Source organism: Salvia hispanica, chromosome 1, assembly GCF_023119035.1.
Source record: "Salvia hispanica cultivar TCC Black 2014 chromosome 1, UniMelb_Shisp_WGS_1.0, whole genome shotgun sequence".
NCBI lineage: Eukaryota > Viridiplantae > Streptophyta > Magnoliopsida > Lamiales > Lamiaceae > Salvia > Salvia hispanica.
This window is the reverse complement of record NC_062965.1, coordinates 3221859-3247032: the sequence shown is the minus strand read 5'-3', so window position 1 is coordinate 3247032 and position 25174 is coordinate 3221859. Positions and strand designations below refer to the sequence as shown.

General features: G+C 38.3%; 3 protein-coding genes and 1 pseudogene across 3 annotated transcripts in view; 3 read left to right on the top strand and 1 right to left on the bottom strand.

The window, feature by feature from the left end:
• Positions 1-25174, bottom strand: part of LOC125224414 (heat shock 70 kDa protein 18-like) — a 43825-nt gene that overhangs the window by 9076 nt on the left and 9575 nt on the right. The gene's annotated exons all lie outside the window — the stretch shown is intronic.
• On the top strand, positions 1267-3375 carry LOC125204106 (annotated as a pseudogene).
• LOC125207823 (heat shock cognate 70 kDa protein 2-like) lies at positions 7190-16096 on the top strand. Its single transcript, XM_048107325.1, has 3 exons — positions 7190-8111; positions 13974-14168; positions 14383-16096. The coding sequence occupies exons 1-3, from the start codon at positions 7205-7207 to the stop codon at positions 16053-16055; spliced, it is 2775 nt and encodes a 924-aa protein (XP_047963282.1). The 5' UTR covers positions 7190-7204; the 3' UTR covers positions 16056-16096.
• On the top strand, positions 20969-24121 carry LOC125207896 (heat shock cognate 70 kDa protein-like). Its single transcript, XM_048107409.1, has 2 exons — positions 20969-21291; positions 22441-24121. The coding sequence occupies exons 1-2, from the start codon at positions 21078-21080 to the stop codon at positions 24066-24068; spliced, it is 1842 nt and encodes a 613-aa protein (XP_047963366.1). The 5' UTR covers positions 20969-21077; the 3' UTR covers positions 24069-24121.

The window sequence follows — 25174 nt, the reverse complement described above, 5'->3', positions numbered from 1 at the left end:
ATTATCAATAAAAATCTTTTTCTTCATGGATCGTAATCCTATTTTGAGAGTTTCTACAAATACAAAATTGATAAAATATGAGAGATAAATAAAAATTATGGATAAAGTAAGTGAGAAATAGAAAATGTTGATAAAATAACAGAAACATAGAAGGTGGAGTAAGTAATATTTTGAAGGGTAACTTTTCGTTTTCATAATGAGATCAATTTAAGTGGATGAATTAAAAATATAAAAATATGGCATTTTTTTGTGCGCGAATGGAGTAAAAAGTTCAATTTAGAGAACGAAGACTTCTCAATCTATTTTTTTCATGAATGGAGAGAGTATCATATTTGTTCTCCATTCACATGAAAACTTGGAGTCTTGTAACCCTCTAAGTAGTCGTAAAACCCTAGCTAAGGCTGTAGAAAATTGTGAGAAATCTGTTGCCATTTCAATTTTCAAGCACAGTATTATTGCATTTAAATCTTAATAATTTAAAATTAACATGTATACATAATTATCATTTACTAATTGTGTCAAAAAGGAATTCAACAGAAAAACAAAAAGAAAGAGACCGTGCACATGATGACACGATCATGGCATTACACTCTTAATTACACTCTTAATCCACTTCTTTATGCTACTAATCAGATTCTTCATATTAATAAGTACCGATGTCCTCGTCTTTTCTTTTTGTGGCGGAGACGAGGAGAATGATCTGATTTATTTTGAATTTTGATATAAAAGAGAATGATTTATTTAGGATTTGATTTGATTTGATTTGGTTAGATTTTATTTATTTTTCCAGAATATCTTTTATTATCTCACCTCGTATATTATATACTCCCTCTATCCCTTGAAAATTTGTCACTTATTTCCTTTTTTAATCTGTTCCTAAAAATTTTTCGCCTTTCACTTTTATGAGTAGTGGACCCCATATTTCAATAACTCATTCCCACTCACATTTTATTATAAGACTAATATATAAAAGTAGGATCCGCATGCCACTAACTTTTTTAACCACTTTTTATTATATTTTTTAAAATTCGTGCCGGGTCAAATAGTGACAAATTATGGGGGACGGAGGGAGTATATGCAATAGATTTGATTTATTTTCTTTGGGAAGAATATCTTTTTGATATATCGAGTATATGAAACAAATATTATAAATAAATAAAATATTATTATCTGATTTCTCGCTCCCTTCATACACATACCTTTTAATATTTTTGGCGTTTTGCTTTCGTTTAGTTGCAGAGCTGCAGTTTACTGCTACCGTCATTAATGGCTGGCAATGGAAATAGACGGGCAATTGGGATCGATTTGGGGACGACATACTCGTGTGTGGCGGCATGGCAGCACGACCGTATTGAGATTATACCGAACGATCAAGGCAACCGCACCACCCCTTCTTACGTAGCTTTCACAGCCGAGGAGCGTCTCATCGGCGATGCCGCAAAGAATCAAGTCGCCAATAATCCCATCAACACTGTTTTCGGTAAGTGTTCTCTGCCTTCTTTATACTTTTAAACACTTTTTTAGTGACTTTAATTACTCTTCCTATCATTATAAATATGTTTATACTGTGTCTCTTCTTTTAATCTTGGGTGATGAGTACCAAATCAAAGCAATGCATTGTTTGTTTTGCGCTTTACTTTTGTTATCTTCTCTTCTCTCACTATTCCAACTAGTTGAATTATTTCATACTCGGTGTTACACAGATGCAAAGAGATTGATTGGTTGCAAATTTAGTGATGCAACGGTTCAGACATTATATATTATCCGTTCAAGATCATTCCTGGCGCTGGCGGCAAGCCTATGTTCGCGGTAACCTACAAAGGGGAGGAGAAACAGTTTTCTGCCGAGGAGATCTCCTCAATGGTGCTCACTAAGATGAAGGATATTGCCGAAGCATATCTTGGATCAACGGTCACGGATGCTGTTATCACCGTGCCTGCTTATTTCAACGACTCTCAGCGCCAGGCCACAAAGGATGCCGGAGCCATTGCTGGTCTTAATGTTATGAGGATCATTAATGAGCCGACTGCTGCAGCCATCGCATACGGTCTTGACAAAAGCTCTACTAGCATTGTGGCTAAGAATGTGCTGATTTTCGACCTTGGTGGTGGCACGTTTGATGTGACAGTAGCCACTATTGACGGAGATAGCATTGAAGTAAAGGCCACCACCGGTGACACACATCTTGGAGGCCAGGACATGGACAACAGGATGGTAAATCACTTTGTAAACGAGTTTAAAAGCAAGAAGGGAAAGGATATTAGTGGCAATCCAAGATCCATAAGGAGATTGAAGAATGCTTGTGAAAGAGCCAAGAGAATCCTTTCTTCCTGTTTGGAAACCCCAATTGAGATTGAATTGCTATTTGAGGGGATTGATTTGTTTTCGAGCATCAGTCGTGCAAAATTTAACGACCTCAACACGGATTTGTTCAACAAGTGTATGGAACTGGTTGAGAAATGCCTGAGTGATGCAAAGGTGGAGAAGAGCAGCGTGGATGAGTTGGTGCTGGTGGGCGGGTCGAGTAGAATTCTGAAGGTGCAGGAGTTGTTGAAGGAGTTTTTCAATGGGAAGGAGGCATGCAAAACCAATAATCCAGATGAAGCTGTGGCATATGGCGCTGCTGTGCTCGCTGCCAAGTTGAGTGGTGAAGGCCATGAGAAGATGCAGAATATGGTATTTTTGGATGTTACTCCTTTGTCTCTTGGTATTTCAGGCTCTGGAGATGTGATGTGCGTGATTATTCCGAGGAATACACCTATACCAACAAGGATGGAGAAAACTTTCACCACAGAGAAGGACAATCAGACCGGTGTAACAATTATGGTGTACGAGGGTGAAAGAAGCAAGGCAACAGACAACAATCTGCTAGGAGTATTCAGTCTCCAAGGCATTCCAGCGGCGCCTAGAGGTGTTCCTAAAATCAAAGAGTGCATCGACATTGATGCAAATGGTATCATGAGTGTATCTGCGGAGCTCATTGGTACTGGGTGGAAGAAAAAGATCACCATCACCAACAACAAGGGCAGGCTCTCTAAGGAAGAAATCAAGAGGATGATTGAGGATGCGGAGAAGTACAAGAGGGAGGACAAGGAGTTTAGGAAGAAGGCTGGTATGAGGAGTGCTTTGGAGAATTACGCCTACGACATGAGGAACAACACCAGAAGTGCAACCGGGATTGAAGCAGCCGACAAGAAGGAGATAGAGAAGGCCTTCGAGTCTACTATACAGTGGTTGGAGTCAAACAAACTTGCAAAGGTTGATGCTTTCAAAGAGAAGATGGAGGAACTTAAGCTGATTTATAGTCGCATTGTTTCTAAGATGCACCAAAGTACCATGCACTCGGGTGGTCCCAGTATTGCAGAAGTGGATTAAGGGTAGATTTGTTTAGCTGGTTTCCTTTTTTTGAATTAGTAGTAATAGTTAATTCAAGCTTTGTTTCTAGAAATTTTATTTTTCTTCTTTTTGTTAGTGAAATACTTATTCCCCCTCCGTCTAACTCTAATGTCATCTTCGGTTTGCAAGACAAAATAATACTTCCTCTGTCCGCTATTAAATGTCACATATTTTTTTTCGTTTGTCCGCTAATAAATCCATTTCACTTTTACTATATGTGGTAAGTGGACCCTATATTCCACTCACATTTCATTATAAAACCAATATAATAAAGTAGGCCCCACATTCCTCTAACTTTTCTACCCACTTTACTACATAAAGTCAAATAATTTCTTAAAACCCGTATGTTTCGAGCACGAAAAGAATCTTGCTATATACAAAACTATACAATCCACTTATAACCCGCTTTAGTATTATTCAAGCAGTTTCGCACGAATAGAATCAGTATTATTATTGCATTATGTTTGCTTGTGCATTTATAAGATGTTTTACACACATTTAAATTCATAAGAAGCAAACAAAGCCTAAGTCTTTTGCTGGTTGTGGGCGTCGTCCACTTTAAGGTAACTACAATCAGTTCTATGTAAGCACATCGCCGCCGCACTAGAGCCAACCGCCGCCGCAGGAGGCCTAAAGCCAATGAGGAGTTCCAAGCCAACACCTCCGCCCAACTAGGAGACATGTTCTCCTCTATGCAAAATATGTCCAATACTTGGGACAATCGATGAGCGGAGCAACAACAAGAGAACGTCTACAACCGCCAAGGATGGGCGGCACATGGTGAACGGAGGACGGCGGAACAAAACTTTTGGGAGCATCAACGGCTTGAAGATGTTCATCAATGCCAACAAATTGCCGAACTCCAAAGGATGGCCACCGAGGCTCGACAAGAGCGTCAAACCATGAGTGGCGACATCGCCTATTTTATTGGCGCATTCGATGACCTCAACCCTCATTTTCCTCCTCCTCCTCAAGATTGAAGAAGCCAAGCTCCTGACTTTAAATGAGCCCTTGTATCATTAGTTGTTTTTGTTTTAAGACAATTATTTTCATGTTTTGACAATTTTTACTTAAGTTTTTTAGTACCTTTTATTTGTGTTTAATTTTCATGTCTTTGAAAATTTTCGCAGGTTCTTACCTTCGCCGGCGACCGTTTGATACGCTCAGATTTTGCACGGTTTTAAGGCCATTATTTGGTCTGTTTTTAATGTCAAAGCTGCATTACATGTCATTTATTTGCATATTTTATCTATTTTGGTATTTTGACATGTTTTGTGAGAAATGTGCATATTTGAGCCTAAAAAGAAAGTTAAAACACGAAGTAGGAAATCTGGAGAGCTTCATGTGGCATCCGGCGACCGCCGCAACACTTTCGGCAACCGCTGGCGCTTAGCAGAGTCAAAGACATGCCCGGCGACCGCCAAAAAGAGTTAGAAGCTTCTGGCCAACGCGCGGCGACCGCCGGCCAAGGTGCGGCGGCCCGCTTAATTAATGGATATTTATATCTTAATGGACATTAATTTATTTGGGATTGGATGGGAGGTGAATATTATATTATATAGTGGCTGATTATAATATTATGTTTGGGCTTGAATTAAATTAGTGTGCAATTTAATTAAATGACAAACAAGCATAGCCAAGTCCAATCTCCATGAATCCCTAATTTGGCCCATCATAACTATATACTCCCTCCATGCCATTAAATATACAACATTTGCTTTTTAGCACGAGATTTTATGTAGAATTGTTTTGTGAGTTAATGAAGAGAGAGTAAATTAAGAGAGAAGAAAAAGTAGACAGAGTATTGTTTCCATTTTTGGAAACGTTTCATTTTTAATGGGACAAACCAAAAAGGTAAACGTTTCATTTCTAATGGGACAGAGGGGGTATAAAGGAGACTAGATAGAAGACATGAGGAGTATCATTCATTATTTTCGAAAATTCTCTATGGAGAATTTAGAATTTTCTCTCTTCTTTTGAGAGTTTTTTGTCTTCTTTCTGGTCTAATCCTTTTAGTTTTGAAAAGTTTTGCCCACCCAAAAATCATAACTTGAGTTCGGGAATAGATATACGTGCTCTCCACCACATGCCATTACCACCGCATCATCATACAAAATAAATTAGTTAATTAGACTAGTATTTTTCTTATAAAATGAGTTTGATAAAATATATATCCAATAATCACATGTTCTAGTAGTAATTCTTAGTAGCATGTGGGGTGTAAGTTGCATTTATAAAAAAACTCGAGAATGTTTACAAGTATTGTTATAATGAGCGATTAAATTGATTTTGAGGTCTATATAAAATTATCGAATAGAATTGAAATTATTGATTCAATATGACTCGGTTTTGGACAATGTACAGTTTGATTTGATTTTGGTTGAAACTGTCAAATCAACTTATTTGCAGTTGTAAAGTTGTTAACTCCATAAAAAACATAAACTATTCAAATTAAAGGGAAAATACTACTTACATTCAATATTCACACAAAAAAAATTCACCGCTTGCGCTTTTACTGTTGAATGGATCCAAAAACTACTAACGCAATACTCCCTAGTGAAATTCATTTCGTCAATATATAGGTAAAACCATAAAACTTAAAATCTTCAATAAAATTGGTATCTGTATATTGCATTACAAAAAATTGGAATTAATGCTTATTAGGCATGCAAGTCCATCAACCAATCATCATTTCTTCTACTTCTATAAATACCAACTAAATCCCATCATATGGAGTATCTCACTTACACTCTCTCACTGCTAATTTTACGATGATGCGGCTGCGCTCACAATATTCCTTCTCGTCGGCGGCGACGGATCCAGTGAGGTTGGTGAGTGCGAGCGCGGTGGTGATATTTAGCCGGAGTATTTATTATTCATCACTATCTATGCAAATGCAGTTACTATTCAAAGAATAAGCTTTTAGAAGGAGAGTCAACTCAGCCAAGAAGGGATTATCGGATGGATAGAGTTTCATAAGTCATAACTACAAGTCTAAAAGTCTAAAGATATACATGAATCTTTTAGATTTATGTTAAATTAAGATTAATTATTTCAAACAAAAATTACGTAATTCCAAGATTTTGAAATCAATGAAAGTAAGGGTTAAAAGAGACGAGAAAATTAATCGGTACACATTGCGTTAAATGGCCGAGAATTATTTATTTAGGATTTGATTTGATATAGTTTAATTGGATTTTATTTATTTTAAAAGAATATTACTATTTATTATCTCACCCTATATATTATAAGTATCTGATCACTCCTCATTTTCTTTGGAATGCCTTTTGATATTTTTGCTTTCTTTTAGTTGTAGATCTGCTGTTTATTGCTAACGTCGTTAATGGCTGTAAATGAAAATGGACGGGGACGGGCAATCGGGATCGATTTGGGGACGACATATTCGTGTGTGGCGGCGTGGCAGCACGACCGCATTGAGATTATATCTAACGATCAGGGCAACCGCACCACCCCTTCTTACGTAGCTTTCACGGCTGCCGAGCGTCTCATCGGTGACGCTGCTAAGAATCAAGTTTCCAATAATCCCATCAACACTATTTTCGGTAAGTTTTCTTTGCTATCATTATACTTATAAACACTGTTTTCTAGGTTTAATACATAGTTTGTTTTGGACTTTAATTTTGTTATGTTCTCTTCTCTCCCTATTCCAGCTAGTTGAATTATTTCGTACTCATTATGTTACACAGATGCAAAGAGGTTGATTGGTCGCAAATTCAGTGACGCAAAGGTGCAGAGAGAATTTATATTTTGGCCGTTCAAGGTCATTCCGGGCGCAGGCGACAAGCCTATGTTCGCGGTAACCTACAAAGGGGTGGAGAAACAGTTTTTAGCTGAGGAAATCTCGTCAATGGTGCTCACTAAGATGAAGGATATCGCCGAGGCATATCTTGGGTCAACTGTCACAGATGCGGTTATCACCGTGCCTGCTTATTTCAATGACTCTCAGCGCCAGGCCACCAAGGATGCCGGAGAAATTGCCGGCCTTAATGTTATGAGGATCATTAATGAGCCTACTGCGGCAGCCATCGCATACGGTCTTGACAAAAGGTCTAATAGCTCTGTGGCTAAGAATGTTCTGATTTTCGACCTTGGTGGTGGCACAGTTGATGTAACTGTGGCTACGATTGCAGGAGATGTCATTGAAGTGAAGGCGACCGCTGGTAATACTTATCTTGGAGGCCAGGATATGGACAACAGGATGGTGAATCACTTTGTAGGAGAGTTCATAATCAAGAAGGGGAAGGATATGAGGGTGAATCCAAGAGCTATAAGGAGATTGAAGAATGCTTGTGAAAGAGCCAAGAGAATCCTTTCTTCCAGTTTGGAAACCCCAATTGAGATTGAATTGTTGTTTGATGGGATTGATTTGTTTACCAGCATCACTCGTGCAAAATTTAACGACCTCAATATGGATCTGTTCAACATGTGTATGGAACTGGTTAAGAAATGCTTGAGTGATGCAAACGTGGACAAGAGCAACGTGGATGAGGTGGTGCTGGTGGGAGGGTCGAGCAGGATACCCAAGGTGCAGGAGATGTTGAAGGAGTTTTTCAATGGGAAGGAGGCGTGCAAGACCATTAATCCAGACGAAGCAGTGGCGTATGGTGCTGCAGTGTTGGCTGCCAAGTTGAGTGGTGAAGGCAATGAGAAGGTGCAGAATGTGGTGCTTTCAGACGTGACTCCTCTGTCGCTTGGTGTTTCATGCTCTGGAGATGTGATGAGCGTGATTATTCCGAGGAATAAACCTATACCAACAAGGATGGAGAAAGTTTTCATTACAGAGAAGGACAATCAGACCAGTGTAGCAATTGCGGTATACGAGGGTGAAAGAAGCAAGGCAACAGACAACAATCTGCTAGGAGTATTTAATCTTGAAGGCATTCCACCAGCGCCCAAAGGTGTTGCTCAAATCAAAGAGTGCATCGACATTGATGCAAATGGTATCATGAGTGTGTCAGCGGAGATCATTGGTACTGGGTTGAAGAACAAGATCACCATCACCAACAAAAAACGCAGACTCTCTAGGGATCAAATTGAGACGATGGTGAATGATGCAAAGAAGTACAAGAGGGAGGACGAGGAGTTTTTAAAGAAGGTTGATGCAATGAATGCTTTGGAGAACTACGCCTACGACATGTGGAACAACACCAGACGTGCAACCGGGATTGAAGCAGCCGACAAGAAGAAGATAGAGAACGCTTTCGCGTTTACTATCAAATGGTTGGAATTGAACAAATTTGCAAACGCTAATGCTTTCAAAGAGACGATGGAGAAGCTTAAGCTGATTTATAATCCCATTCTTGCTAAGATGCAACATAGTACCGTACACAATGGTAGACCCAGTTTTGTACAACTGGATTAAGGGAAGATTTGTTTGGCTGGTAATTGGTAATAGTTAGTTAAAGCTCTGTTTCTAGAATTTTTATTTTTCTTCATTTTGTTAGTAAAATAATTATTACAACCTTTGTCTCATTCTCAATGGAGCATTTTTTATTTGGCTCGAGTTTTACGTAGTGTTCTTTCTTGAGTTAAGACTCAAGTGAAAAGAGATAAAGTAAGAGAAATAAAAAAGTAAATAAAGTGATAAGTTTAGGTTCGTGTCATTTAAAGTAAAAGTGAGAAATAAAAAATATAGATTAAATAAGAGAAACATAAAAGGTAAGTAATAAAATTGAATAGTAACTTTTCGTTTTTTAGTATGATACCAGTTTTAGTGTACGGATGAAAACAAAAAGGTGAGACAATTTTTTGTGTACGAATGGAGGAACAAAGTTCAATGTAGAGAACGATGGTCTGGAGTCGGCAACCGTGGGTGGCTGCAAGCGATCTTGTGGGGACTTCTCCATCATTGGGCTTAGGATAATTTTAATCTTAATATAATCTGAAACATCATTAAATTTGAGATTTGAAAACTTCATACTACTTATGTCTCACGATAAGAGAGTTCACTTTTGTCATTTAAGTTCATCCTATAACAAGATTTGGATAAACAATATTTATCCTAACCAATCATGCCATATCTAATTCCCTTTGATTAAAAAAAAATTGATTATCTGATTTAGATAAATTAGGATATACTAGTGGCTAAATCGCACAAAGCATAAAATACTCATGCTTCAAAGTTAAAACACCCAACAATATCAACATTCAACATAAATATCAGTTAGGGTTTAGGGTTTATCTAATTTCTTCCTGTCTTCTAACTCCTTTTTATTATTTTCTTTTCTATTTGGTCTTTTTCTTTCATTTGTTTTTCCTCTGAAGCGGTCGTTAGTTGACTTCCAGCAAAAGGAAAAATTTCAAAAAGGTTTGCAAGTACTACTAAAAAAAAAGAAAGATCACAAGCGAACAAATCAAAATGAAAAATAAAACTATTTTTTATGGATGGAGAGAGTATCGTATTTGCTCTCCATTTTCTCAATTGAAAACGTGCAATCTTGTAACCCTCGAAGAAGTCGTAAAACCCTAGCTAAGGCTGTAGAAAATTGTGTGAAATCTGTTGCCATTTCAATTTTCAAGCACAGTATATTATTTTGCATTTAAATCTTAATAATTTAAAATTAACTTGTATACTAAATTATCAATTACTAATTGTCAAAAAGGAATTCAAAGAAAAATATAAGAAAGAGACCATGCACGTACACGATGACACGATCATGGCATTACCCTCTTAATCCACTTCTTTATGCTACTAATCAGCTTCTTAATACTGGGACTGGACCTGGGACTGTGGTGCATCTTGGCAACGATGGGATTGTAAATCACCTTAATCTCCTCCAACTTTTCTTTGAAAGCATCAACCTTTGCAAGTTTGTTTGACTCCAACCATTTCATAGTAAACTCGAAAGCCTTCTCTATCTCTTTCTTGTCGGTTGCTGCCATCCCGGCTGCACTTCTGGTGGTGTTCCTCATTCCGTAGGCATAGTTCTCCAAAGCATTCCTCGCATCGGCCTTCTTCCTATACTCTTCGTCCTCCCTCTTGTGCTTCTCCGCATCTTTCACCCTACTGTCAAAGTCTTGCCCACCAAGATGAGTATCTCCAGCAATTGCCTTCACTTCGATGATACCCGCCTCAATAGCGGCCATAGACACATCAAACGTTCCACCACCAAGGTCGAAAATCAGCACATTCTTAGCCACATCACCTCCTTTATCTAGACCGTATGCCATGGCTGCAGCAGTAGGCTCATTAATGATCCTTACAACATTTAGGCCGGCAATTGTTCCAGCAGCCTTGGTTGCCTGCTGCTGAGAGTCATTGAAATAAGCAGGTACGGTCATGACAGAGCCAAGAGAATCACTTTGTAAAAGAATTTAAAAGCAAGAAGGGAAAGGATATTAGTGGGAATCCTAGAGCTATAAGGAGATTGAAGAATGCTTGTGAAAGAGCCAAGAGAATCCTTTCTTCCAGTTTGGAAACCCCAATTGAGATTGAATCGTTGTTTGAGGGGATTGATTTGTTTTCGACCATTACATTCTAAGTTTGAGGAACTTAACCTAGATGTATTCATCAAGTGTATGGAACTGGTACAGAGTTGCCTGATTGATGCAAAGATGGAGAAGAACAGCGTGGATGAGGTGGTGCTGGTGGGCGGGTCAATGGTGCTGCAGCGCTGCTTCCAAGTTGTAGCAAATGGTGATGTTGAAGGAGATTTTAGGTGGAAAAGAGGTACACAAGACCATTAATCTTGACGAAGCTGTAGCATATGGTGCTGCAGCGCTAGCTTCCAAGTTGAATGGTGAAGGAAATGACAAGGTGCAAAGTTTAGTTTTTGTGGATGTTACTCCTTTGTCACCTGGTATTAAATGCATTGGAGATGTGATGGATGTACTTATTCCAAGAAACACAACTACTCCAACAAGTAGAGAGAAATATTATCACACGGCCAAGGACTATCAGACGAGTATGTGGGTTCGTGTGTATGAGGGCGAAAGAAGCAAGGCGACATACAACAGTCTGCTAGGTGAATTCAGACTCCAAGGCCTTCCAGCAGCGCTGAGAAGTGTTGCGAAAATCAAACTGTGCTTCAACATTGATGTGAATGGTATCATGAATGTGACAGCGGAGCACATAGGTAGTGAGTTGAAGAAGGCGATCAGCATCATCAACTACAAGGGCAAGGGAAGGCTGTCTGAGAAAGAAATAGAGAAGATGGTGAATGATGCAGAGAAGTACAAGGGGGAGGACGAGGAGTATAGGAAGAAAGCTGAAGTGAGGAGAGCTTTGGAGATCTACGCCTACGACATGAGGAACAACACCAGATGTGCAGCCGACAAGAAAGAGATAGAGAAGGCCGTCGAGTCTACTATAAAATGGTTGGAGTCAAACAAACTTGCAAATGTTGATGCTTACAAAGAGAAGTTGGAGGAGCTTAAGAGTATTTATGATACCATTGTTGCGAAGATGAATCAAAGTACCACGCAATCCTGGTCCCAATATTATAGAATTGGATTAAGTGCGGATTTAATCTGTAATGGCTTATCATTTGCGGTTCTTATTTTCCAAAAAAATATCATATAACGTTCATATCATTAGAATGACTTTTGCACTTTTAAAAACATTTTTAGGCCAAAATACTCTAAAGTTATAAGAGCTATTTATTTATGTCATTTTTCGTGAGAGAGATGACTGTCATTTTGGTTTATTCATTTCCCTTCAAATATGTGTAGTGACAAGCAATTATTTATCACATAGTACTTGACAAAATTTCAAGGAGGAATACAACAGATTTTAATTAACAAGCAGAACCAAAATGGCAGGCAAATTTTATATTTGAGACATGTTGTATTTAAGCTAGGTCTTATTAGATTGGATTGTTATCTAGTTGACTTGATAAAAATCGAACTTGTACAAATTTGTGAGCCCTATTTCAACGTGTTTATGGCCTCCAGCCCGCCACAATTAATGAGGCATTAAAGTGAAGTCTATTGCCAACATCATATTAGATTTGATCATTATATATAAATTCTATTATGAAGTAAAACTAAAGCATTTTAATGATATTGATGAATAGAGTTATTAGTAATTATTTTAGTGCATATAGTCATAGTAATTGGGAGAGCCGGAGAAGAAGGAAAATATCTTATCAGAAGTTGAATTTAATAAAACTATTCAGCAGTAACAAATCCAAACTTCAAATCCTCATTTTAAAAAAATTTATAATACTATTAATTAATTATTGTTTTTACTATAATTTTTTGAATACATTATAGTAAAAAATATTTAAGGATATTTTTTTAATATAATTAAATATACAACCAAAGTGTCAAAAAATCTCTTTATTATTGGTATAGTAATTAAAATTAGAGAAGGCTTTCTTTTGCATTATAAATTGTGATTATTTATTAAAAAATTTCAACACAAGTAATTTTTATCTCTACTTTTAGGCCTTGATAAGGTTTTTATAGTGATGATATCAGTAGTTGAATTAAAAGATAAAACACGTTCGAGCTAGCGATTTCCGTTTCCATATTAGCTAGCCTTTCCATGTCACAAATTTAAATAATTACTCCCTCCGTCTTGGATAATTCGGATCACGGGTTTGAAGAATTATAGTAAAAAGTGGGTTGAAAAAGTTAATGGAATGTGAGTCCTACCTTTATATATTAGTTTTATAATAAAATGTGAGTAGGAATGAGTTAGTGGAATATGAGGTCCACTGCCAAAAATGGTAAAAATGAAATGAGACAAATTATATGGGACGAATCGAAATGAAAAACTGGGACGAATTATCCGGGACGGAGGGAGTATGATTTTATTCTGATTTTGACATTCGAACTAATAAGGGAGACTTTGATTTTTCTAAGCTCGATCGACCAAATAATAAAGCATCAATTGGGACGCTTCCAATGATTAATTATAATTGCCAGGTAAGAGAGCCGTATTAATTTTAATCGACATGACTTAGTTGTTTTTTCATTTATAAAAGGTCTAGTTGACGTCTTTATTAATTTTATGGAATGACATCATAAATTTTATATTCAGTGACGCTTTCTATAATTAATTATAATTGCCCGGTAGGAGAGCCATGTATAAATTATACTCCTTCGGTCCCAAAAAAATATACACATTTGAAATAGTACGAGAATTAATGCACGATTGATAAAGTAACAGATTAAAAAAAAATTAAAAACCTACCAAAGTAGTAAAAATTTTGCGGTCAACAATGTCAAGGAAACTTAATTCTCCATTTTAAGAGAAGATAAAAATATCAATAATAAAGGAAATTTGAAAAATAAAAATTTTGAATAGAGAAAGAGTGTGGGAATCAGATCATGAAGTGCAACTCAGTTGGTAAGACGCATTGTTGATCCTTAAAAAAAAAAAAAAAAGGGCGTGGGAACTATAGAGGTCAGCGAAGAGTCGGCTGAGAATGAGTGAAAGGCCAAAATCGACAAGTCAAGGGAACATTATTTGTGTTTCAGTTTAATTATTTAAAGTTGTCTCAATTGAGCTGGCCGCTAGCTTCTTTCAGCTCAGTATCATTCGTTTTGACATTTTAGTTTTCTTAATTGCAACGCAGTTTTAGCATCATTAATGGCGAGAAGGGGGAAAGGACGGGCTATTGGGATCGATTTGGGTACGACGTATTCGTGTGTGGGGGCGTGGCAGCATGACCGCATTGAGATTATAGCAAACGATCAGGGCAACCGCACCACCCCTTCTTACGTAGCTTTCACAGCCGAGGAGCGTCTCATCGGCGACGCCGCTAAGAATCAAGTCACCAATAATCCCATCAACACTGTTTTCGGTAAGTGTTCTCTTCCTTCATTATACTTTTGAACACTTTTATGGTGACTTTAGTTACTCTTCCTATCATTATACTGTTTCTCTTCTTTTCATCTTGGGTCATGAGTACCAAATCAAATTACTAGTATATTTTCTTATTCAATGCATTGTTTGTTTTGTTCTTTAGTTTTGTTATGTTCTCTTCTCTCCCTATTCCAACTAGTTAAATTATGCAGATGCGAAGAGATTGATTGGTTGCAAATTTAGTGATGCAACGGTTCAGAGAGACATTATATATTATCCGTTCAAGATCATTCCTGGCGCTGGCGGCAAGCCTATGTTCGCGGTAACCTACAAAGGGGAGGAGAAGCAATTTTCGGCCGAGGAAATCTCGTCAATGGTGCTCACAAAGATGAAGGATATTGCCGAAGCGTATCTTGGATCAACGGTCACGGATGCTGTCATCACCGTGCCTGCTTATTTCAACGACTCTCAGCGCCAGGCCACCAAGGATGCCGGAGCCATTGCTGGCCTTAATGTTATGAGGATCATTAATGAGCCGACTGCTGCAGCCATCGCATACGGTCTTGACAAAAGGTGTACTAGCTCTATGGCTAAGAATGTGCTGATTTTCGACCTTGGTGGTGGCACGTTTGATGTGACAATAGCCACTATTGATGGGGATAGCATTAAAGTAAAGGCCACCACCGGTGACACTCATCTTGGAGGCCAGGACATGGACAACAGGATGGTGAATCACTTTGTAAAAGAGTTTAAAAGCAAGAATGGAAAGGATATTAGTGGCAATCCAAGAGCTATAAGGAGATTGAAGAATGCTTGTGAAAGAGCCAAGAGGATACTTTCTTCATGTTTGGAAACCCCAATTGAGATTGATATGCTATTTGAGGGGATTGATTTGAGTTCGGGCATCAGTCGTGCAAAATTTAACAACCTCAACATGGATTTGTTCAACAAGTGTATGGAACTAGTTGATAAATGCCTGAGTGACGCAAACGTGGATAAGAGTATTGTGGATGAGGTGGTGCTGGTGGGCGGGTCGAGTAGAATTCTGAAGGTGCAGGAGTTGTTGAAGGAGTATTTCAATGGGAAAGAGGCGTGCAAGACCATTAATCCAGACGAAGCCGTGGCGTATGGTGCTGCAGTGTTGGCTGCCAAGTTGAGTGGTGAAGGCAATGAGAAGGTGCAGAATGTGGTTCTTTCAGATGTTACTCCTTTGTCTCTTGGTATTGCAGGCACTGCAGATGTGATGCACGTGATTATTCCGAGGAATACACCTATACCAACAAGGATGGAGAAAACTTTCACCACAGAGAAAGACAATCAGACCAGTGTAGTAATTAAGGTGTATGAGGGTGAAAGAAGCAAGGCAACAGACAACAATCTGCTAGGAGTATTCAATCTCTGCATTCCAGCGGCGCCCAGAGGTGTTCCTAAAATCAAAGAGTGCATCAACATTGATGCAAATGGTATCATGAGTGTATCTGCGGAGCTCATTGGTACTTGGTTGAAGAACAAGATAATCATCACCAACAACAAGGGCAGGCTCTCTAAGGAAGAAATCAAGAGGATGATTGAGGATGCGGAGAAGTACAAGAGGGAGGACAAGGAGTTTAGGAAGAAGGCTGGTATGAGGAGTGCTTTGGAGAACTACGCCTACGACATGAGGAACAACACCAGAAGTGCAACCGGGATTGAAGCAGGCGACAAGAAGGAGATAGAGAAGGCCTTCGAGTCTACTATAAAGTGGTTGGAGTCAAACAAACTTGCCAAGGTTGATGCTTTCAAAGAGAAGTTAGAGGAGCTTAAGCTGATTTATAATCGCATTGTTGCTAAGATGCACCAAAGTACCGTGCACTCTGGTGGTCCCAGTATTGAAGAAGTGGATTAAGGGAAGATTTGTTTGGCTGGTTTCCCTTTTGTTTTGGTTAATTCAAGCTTTGTTTTTAGAAATTTTATTTTTCTTCTTTTTGTAAGTAAAATACTTATTACTTCCTCCGTTTAACTCTAAGTGACATATTTTTATTCAAAACGAGGTTTTATATAGTGTTATTTTATGAGTCAAGTAAAAAGAAATAAAGAGAGATTGATGTTTCTATTTTTGCAATTTTGTCATTTAGAATGGGACATAAAAGAAATATGTATCACTTAGAGTGAGACTAAAGGAGTACTAATTAAAGTATAAAACAGATCTAAGTGAGTAAATAGTTAGTAAAATATGAAAGGAAAATGGAGTAGATAACATGGATAAAGTCTAAGAGAGAAATAGAAGTTGTGGATAAAAGCAATAAATTGAAAGTAACTTTCTTGCTATCTAGATTGCTTTTTAATAAAAAATCAATTATCTGATTTTGATAAATTAGGTTATATTGGGTAAATACTAATGCTTCAAATACCTAACAATATATCTATATTAACCCAAATTCCAGTTAAATTCTCCGTCTCTTCTAACTCCTTTTCAGTATTTTCTTTCCCATTTGGAGTTTTCCTTTCAACTTTCTGCACAAGTAGTATTTCATATGTAATGCGTGTAGGGATCAGATTAGGTGCAGATTCACTATTTACCAAGACCTCTTTGTTCTTCATTAGGAGAGCTCAGTCAAACTCTAACTACGCGACTGATTTTGTTGAGTTATCAAGATTACAACTAAAGAACTATCAACTATTATAACAATAGCCAATATACTAATCTAGGGTTCTTGAAATATCAGCAAAATTCTCCTAATAACCTGCACACTGGATAAACGGATTAGTAACAACAAATAAGATCCTCTCGGATCAAATGAGATAATCCGGTTAACACAAGAAACATGAGAGAAACTGAATAGATCAAAAGATGGCTCAGAAACCCGCCAATAACCAGATCTATTCTACTAGAAACCAATCCAAGGGAGCACCATTGAAATCTGACCAGAGATCAACCTCTCACTGCAGATACCAACACCACAGAACTCCACCACACAGGGACTGGACACCACTAACGTAAACTCACCCAGACAAGTCTCACACACTAAACCCTAGATCTTCACCACACCCAACAACCGAAGTAGTTGCCTTCTCTACCACTCACACTTAGTCAATCACCGAAGAAACCGTGAAAGATCACTCATGAATGGCAGAAGATCCATCGGAGAAGAAGGGCACACAAAGAGAGAGAGTTCTAGATCTGCAGAGAGAAGAGAGAGAGTAGGGTTCGATTGAATGAGAGATTCAAGAGTCTCTCCACTCACATAACTAACAAACTCCACAATCCAACGGCTCAGGGCCGTGATCCAGGTGAGAGTCCACGTGGCGGCATCTGGTGCAAGAGGTAGAGCAAGAGGTAAGTAATATGGGCTCAGCCCAAATCAATAACACATGGGCCAAATAAATAACCAGCCCAAATGAAAGTCCATCAATATCCAACATACTTCACCTTGGACTTTATTCAGTGAAACCAATCTAGTTATAAGCTATGGTCAAAATCATCACAGCCTACAACGCATATCCCTCAGCACCAAAGGACTAAGTCCACAAGCATTTTGGGAACCACCAGGTTGCCTTTAGACACCACAGGGGCTGACTCCCATTAGTCTAAAGGACTTCATGCCTCCAGCCAACTACCACCCTTACCATAGCTGATAAGGTGGCTGAGGTCTTTCCTCCGGGACATGCAACCTATCCTAGATCAAAGTGCAAGTATTTAATGCAGAAAATAAGTTTTTCTAATGGTAAGGGCTTAGTTCCCATGTCGGCTGAGTTTTTATCTGTATGCACTTTTTGAAGAAAAACTTGACCTTTTTCTACAATATCCCTAATGTAATGAAACCTTACATCTATATGTTTTGTTCTATCATGGAAAACATGATTTTTACATAACTGAATAGCAGATTGAGAATCAGAAAACACAACATGAGAAGTTTTCACAAACTGAAGTTCAGAAAGTACTCCCTTCAACCATACAACCTCTTTCATTGCCTCAATGATAGCAATATACTCTGACTCAGTAGTAGACAAAGCCACTATATGCTGCAGTTGGGATTTCCAACTTATACAAGACCTACAAACTGTAAACACATAGGAGGTTGCTGATTTCCTCTTATCTCTGTCATTAGCATAATTGGAATCCACTAAACCAGTTAGTAAGACACCATCATCACATTTAGAATAGCACATTTAGAATAGCACAAACCAGTATGTTTTGCTTCAAGTATCTAAGAAGCCACTTAAGATCTTCCCAATGAACAGGACCTGGATTGGACATATATCTACTAAGACAAGAAACTGCATATGAAATATCAGGCCTAGTGCTAACCATCAAATACATCACAGATCCAATAGCATTTGCATAAGGATCCGCGCGAGATAGCGGCGGCGAGCAGCAAGGCGGCTGCGGTGATCGCGTAGAACGCGATGGTGGTGGCACGCAGCAAGGCGGCCGCCGTGGTCGCGGAGAAGGCGATGGCGGTGGTGGTCGACGAGGGGTTCTGTACACAGAGAAGGAGTCCATTGTTGTTGCTAGGTGGTGGGACGCGGTAACGACATATGCCATAGTTGGCACGGATCAGACCGACTTATGCTTCTGGCGGCGAGTCCTGGTGGTGTACAATGAATTCAAACCGCCGGAAAGCGCCGACCGTGCACCTGACTAGATCCGGAAGAAGTTCGGCAGGATCACTACAGCTCTCCGGAAGTTCATAGGTATATACGAGAACCAAATGCGCATTGCTGAGAGTGGCTGCAGCGAAGCCGACGTAAAATTGTTGTTGATGCAGTTGTTCAATGTGCAAGAGGGCAAAAAGTTTACCTACTGGGCAGAATTCCTCGTTCTGCGGGACCCCAAAATTCAGAGCTATCTACGAGGACGTGTCTGCTTCTGGGCCGAGGAGTACAGGACGGGGCAGGGCCAACAACTACAGCAGTAGTAGCGGCGGTTCAAGGACCTTCGACCTTAACGACGAGGTTATGGAGGAGCCCCCCTCGTCACTATCCCGGCGTCCATGGCCCCTGGATCAACAGTCCGCAATCCGAGCCGCTAGATCCGCCTCCGCCGCTGCCTCCCAACACTCCGCTGCGGGCCCATCTGCATCCGCCCCCGGACCTGCCGCATCGGCGTTGAACAACACCCTAGAGGTGCAGATGATGAAGCAACTCTAGGACACCCTGTCCTTGTATGAGAAGTTGACCAACCCGCCCACCAAGATGATGTACTACGACCTTATAGTGAGGCTGAGGGCATTGTTCGGGTGGGAGGACACGGCGGCGGCGGGACCTCAGAGCGGTGGCGGTGGTGGTGACGGCGATGGCATTAGCAGTGACGATGCAACAGGTGAAGAAGAAGCGGCGGATTCTGATGAGGACACCGAGTAGTCGGCGATGGCGGTGTTTTTTTTTAGTTTTTGTTTTAGTGTTTTAAAACAATTTTCGTTGTATAATTTTACCCCGTTCTATAATACAACGAAGATTTTGTTTTCGATTTACTTTTCATTAAATTATGCATTTTATTTAATTATTATAGTCTAACAATTTTTATTATAGTAAAATTAAAATATAAACAAAATGGAAAAAATACATTATTGTGTGGCTTGGGCATGTCCACTATAGTGGAAAACATGGGAGTTGGTGGCCCGGCCACAATTTTGTGGCCTGGCCACACTTTGTGGCTTGGCCCGGCCATCTATAGTGGATACCTTAAAGTAAAGCATTTTAATTTTATTGATGAATAGAGTTAACAGTAATTATTTTAGTGCACATAGTCATAGTAATTGGGAGAGCCGGAGAAGTAGGAAAGTATCTTATCAGAAGTTGAATTTAAGAAAATGATTCAGCAGTAACAAATCCAAACTTCAAATCCTCATTTTAAAATTTTTTATAATACTATTAATTAATTATTGTTTTTACTGTAATTTTTTAATACATTATAGTAAAAAATAGTTAAGTATATATTTTTTTAATATAATTAAATATATGAATTTGTATTTTTAAATTAAATATACCACTAAAGTGTCAAAAAATATCTTTATTATTGGTATAGCAATTAAAATTAGAAAAGGCTTTTATAGTTGAATTATAAAGATAAAACACGATCGAGCTAGCTATTTCGGTTTCCATATTAGCTAGCCTTTCCATATCACAAGTTTAAATAATTATGAGTTTATTTAGATTTTGACTTTCGAACTAATAAGGGAGACTTTGATTTTTCTAAGCTCGATCGACCAAATAATAAAGCATCAATTGGGACGCTTCCAATGATTAATTATAATTGCCAGGTAAGAGAGCCGTATTAGTTATAATCGACATGACTTAGTTGTTTTTTCATTTTTAAAAAGTCTAGTTGACGTCCTTATTAATTTTATGGAATTACATATCATAAACTTTATATTCTGTGCCGCTTTCTATGATATAATTGCCCGGTAGGAGAGCCATGTATAAATTACGCTCCTTCGGTCCCATAAAAATATATACATTTGAAATAACACGAGAATTAATACACGATTGTTAAAGTAAGAGATAAAAAATAAAAATAAAAAACCCTAAGAAAGTAGTAAAAATTTTGCGGTCAACAATGTCAAGGAAACTTAATTCTCCATTTTAAGAGAAGATAAAAATATCAATAAAAAAAAAATTTGAAAAATGAAAATTTTGAATAGAGAAAGAGTCTAGAAATTAGACAATGAAGTGCAACTCAGTTGGTAAGACTCATTATTGATCCTTTAAAAAAAAAAAATAAAGGCGTGGGAACTATAGAGGCCAGCGAAGAGTCGGCTGAGAATGAGTGAAAGGCCAAAATCGATAAGTCAAGGGAACACATATGTGTTTCAGTTTAATTATTTAAAGTTGTCTGAATTGAGCTGGCCGCTAGCTTCTCTCAGCTCAGTATCATTCGTTTTGACATTTTAGTTTTCTTAATTGCAACGCAGTTTTAGCATCATTAATGGCGAGAAGGGGGAAAGGACGGGCTATTGGGATCGATTTGGGTACGACGTATTCGTGTGTGGGGGCGTGGCAGCATGACCGCATTGAGATTATAGCAAACGATCAGGGCAACCGCACCACCCCTTCTTACGTAGCTTTCACCGCCTTCGAGCGTCTCATCGGCAACGCCGCTAAGAATCAAGTCGCCAATAATCCCATCAACACTGTTTATGGTTAGTTTTCTCTTTTTATTTTCCCCTTCTTCATGTCGTATGTTTCTAGTAAAGGGTCAGTGTACATAATTAACATGTAAACTTCAAATATTGCATTTTTATTATGTAGTGTGGTATAGAGTCATGTTAAAATGCATATGCTATTCAGTCCACAATTAAGACCAATGCTACATCATTAGATCTTAAAATGAATGAATGAGATTAAAAATCATATATTTCAAAAAATAGTAGATAAAATATTAACAAAAGAGTGAAATAGTAAATATGTTACTCCCTCAGTCCCTGAAAATTTGTCGTCTATTTCCTTTTTCGTCCGTTCCTAAAAGTTTTCACTTTTATCATTTTTGGTAGTGAACCCCATATTTCACTAACTCATTCTCACTCACATTTTATTATAAAACTAATATATAAAAGAAGGACTCACATACCACTAACTTTTTCAACTCACTTTCTATTACATTTCTTAAAACTTGTGCCGGGTCAAATGGTGACAAATTATGAGGGACGGAAGGAGTATAACATAATAATTTTCACGGTTTTATTTTATATTAATATAGTGTATTACAAATATCAGCATAGTAACATGAGAATCTCAACACAACTACCAAAAAGTATCAACACAGTTTTATTGATATTGTACATGCATTATATTGAGATTGTTTGATACATTTATTGATATAAAATCTATTTATCAACATATACGAAAATTGAAAATAAAAATTATATAAAATTTCACATACGATCATCATCAAAACATATGCAATTGAGATCTTGATAAAATCCTTATGGAATTAGCTTTAATTTGATATATTATTTTTTCATAAAACAATTTAAATCGAGAGAGTTACATAAATTTCAAGTTTTGAGATGATTATGGGAGAGATAAAGTGGTTATTTTTAACTATCATACATAAGAATTGACTTATATACCATTTAAGTTTATTTAATAATTTTACAATTTTAAATGTAATCCACGTAGCATTATTTGAGAATGTTGTCTTAATGGCTAAGATATGGTCTTAATTTGAGAATGTTAATTAGTTAGCCATTGTTTACGACCCTAGTGATATATATGTATGTAAAAGGAAGCATATTGTATTTTTAGTTGTATACAACATGCTGTTTTGTCATGAATTATTTCTGAAACAGATGTTAAGAGATTGATCGGTCGCAAATTTAGTGACACAACGGTTCAGAGTGACATTACATTTTGGCCATTCAAGGTCATTCCTGACGCTGATGATAGGCCTATGGTCGTGGTAACCTACAAAGGACATGAGAAACAATTTTCTGCTGAGCAGATCTCTTCGATGGTGCTCACTAAGATGAAGGATATCGCCGAGGCATATCTTGGATCAACAGTGAAGAACGCTGTCGTGACAGTGCCTGCTTATTTCAACGACTCTCAACGTCAGGCCACCATAGCCGCCGGAGCCATTGCAGGCCTTAATATTATGAGGATCATCAATGAGCCTACTTCTGCAGCCATCGCATACGGTCTTGATAAAGTGGGTAATGTGGCTAAGAACGTGCTTATTTTCGACCTTGGTGGTGGCACATTCGATGTGTCTGTGGCCATGATTGAATCTGGTATCATTGAAGTGAAGGCTATTGCAGGAGATACTCATCTTGGAGGGCAAGACTTTGACAACAGGATGGTGGAGTACTTCATTAAATTGTTCAGAAGAAGGAAGGGTAAAGATATTAGTGGGAATCTAAGAGCTATTAGGAGATTAAAAAGTGCTTGTGAAAGAGCCAAGAGGATCCTTTCCCACACTAAGGAAACCCCAATTGAGATTGAATCTTTGTTTGAGGGGATTGATCTATTTTCGACTATCACTCGTGCTAAATTTAATGAGCTCAACATGGATTTGTTCAACAAGTGTATAGAACTGGTTGAGAAATGTCTGAGTGATGCAAAGATGCAATGGAGGAGTGTGGATGAGGTGGTGCTGGTGGGCGGGTCGAGTAGAATTCCGAAGGTGCAGGAGATGTTGCAGGAGTTTTTTGGTGGGAAAAAGGTGCGCAAGACCATTAATCCAGACGAAGCTGTGGCATATGGTGCTGCTGTGTTGGCTGCCAAGTTGAATGGACAAGGCAATGAGAAGGTGCAAAATGTGGTTCTTTTGGATGTTACTCCTTTGTCTCTTGGTATTGAATGCAACGGAGATGTGATGAGTGTAATTATTCCGAGGAACACACCTATCCCAACTAGGTGGCAGAAAAATGGCTTTCCAACAACGATGGACAATCAGACCAGTGTGAGGTTTACGGTATATGAAGGTGAAAGAAGCAAGGCGACAGACAACAATCTGCTAGGTGAATTCTGGCTAAAAGGCATTCCAGCAGCACCCAGAGGTGTTGCTACATTCAAAGTGTGCTTCGGCATCGATGAGAATGGTATCTTGAATGTGTCAGCGATGCACACAAACACTGGAATAACGAACAGCATCACCATCACAAACGAAAATGGTAGGCTGTCGAAGGTAGAAATTGAAAAGATGATTCAGGATGCAAAGAAGTACAAGTTGGAGGATGAGGAGCACAAAAAGAAGGTTAAGGCTAGGCGTGATGTGGAGGACTATGCCTACAACACGAGAAACGCCATTAGAAGTTCAGCAAAGCTCAAAGCAAATGACAAGAAGAAGATGGAGGATGCTTTCAAATCTTTCACACAGTGGTTGGAATCCAACAAACATGCAGAGGCTGATGTTTTTAAAAACAAGATGAAAGAGCTCCAGGCTGTTTTCAATCCCATCATCACCAACATGAATTAATGATGAAAATTGATTGTAAAGACAACATGAATGAAGATACATTATTGACTTCAGTTTTTTTGCTCTCTTTTTCCCTTATTCTTCTTGAGCATATAAGTTCAGGTAAATCGCATCTTTAACTACTTGTGTGATTAAACATTTTTATTATTTGAACAACGGACAAGCTTAATTAAAAATGCGAAATAAAAACACGTGTTTACGATTCTTGGAAGTAAAAAACAAATCTTCCAAATTCAAAATTCTTTCCCTAAATTCATCTGCTTTGTGAATTTTGTCAAAAGGGAATTCTATGTTGCAGTTAGATTAGCATAAATAGATAAAAACATGCATTAAAGCTCATCCCTAAAACGCAATCTCCATCAAAAAAGAAAAAAGGCGCCGCAGAGGATCATGCCATTACACATCTGCTCACTGCTCTTAATCCAATTCTATAATCAAGGGACCAGAAGAGGGCACAGTGCTGTGATGCATCTTGGCAACAATGGGATCATAAATAATCTCAAGCTCCTCCATTTTCTCTTTGAAAGTATCAGCCTCTGCCGGTCTGTTCAACTTCAACCATTTCATAGTAGACTCGAAAGCCTTCTCTATCTTCTTCTTGTCAGCTGCTCCAATCCTAGCTGCATCTCTGGTGTTTTTCCTCATGTCACAGGCGTAGCTCTCCAAAGCATTCCTCGCATCAGCCTTCTTCCTATACTCCTCATCCTCCCTCTTGTACTCTTATTAGATTGAGAGTATGTATATTGGCATAAGTTAAAATAATTTGGAAAATTCCATAATTTAGAGTAATAATTGAATTTAGATTTACATCCATTATTTTCATGTACAGTTATGCATAGTTGGAATATAACTTGTTTTAGAGTTTTACTTGTCAAATAGTAATTATTTGTTGGACATACCAATTCATTATGACAAATGATGTGTCTAGACTTGGGAATTTTTTCTCTAGGAGTAGACGGGCTATTTAAAAAAGAGATAAGAAAAATTAATTGGTACAACTTCCATTGCGTTAAATGGCCGAGATCGAGAATTATTTATTTGGTACAACTTCCATTGCGTTAAATAAACGTGCACACGGTTCAGGAACCGCCGGTTCCGGTTCGGAA

Bases quoted from the DNA above. Each gene is read 5' to 3' on its own strand.
- LOC125207823 (XM_048107325.1), top strand. From the start codon at position 7,205: ATGTTCGCGGTAACCTACAAAGGGGTGGAGAAACAGTTTTTAGCTGAG. The intron at 8,112-13,973 runs GTGTTTCATGCT...GAAGGGGGAAAG, and splicing joins CGTGACTCCTCTGTCGCTTG to GACGGGCTATTGGGATCGAT. The intron at 14,169-14,382 runs GTAAGTGTTCTC...TAAATTATGCAG, and splicing joins TCCCATCAACACTGTTTTCG to ATGCGAAGAGATTGATTGGT.
- LOC125207896 (XM_048107409.1), top strand. From the start codon at position 21,078: ATGGCGAGAAGGGGGAAAGGACGGGCTATTGGGATCGATTTGGGTACG. The intron at 21,292-22,440 runs GTTAGTTTTCTC...TTTCTGAAACAG, and splicing joins TCCCATCAACACTGTTTATG to ATGTTAAGAGATTGATCGGT.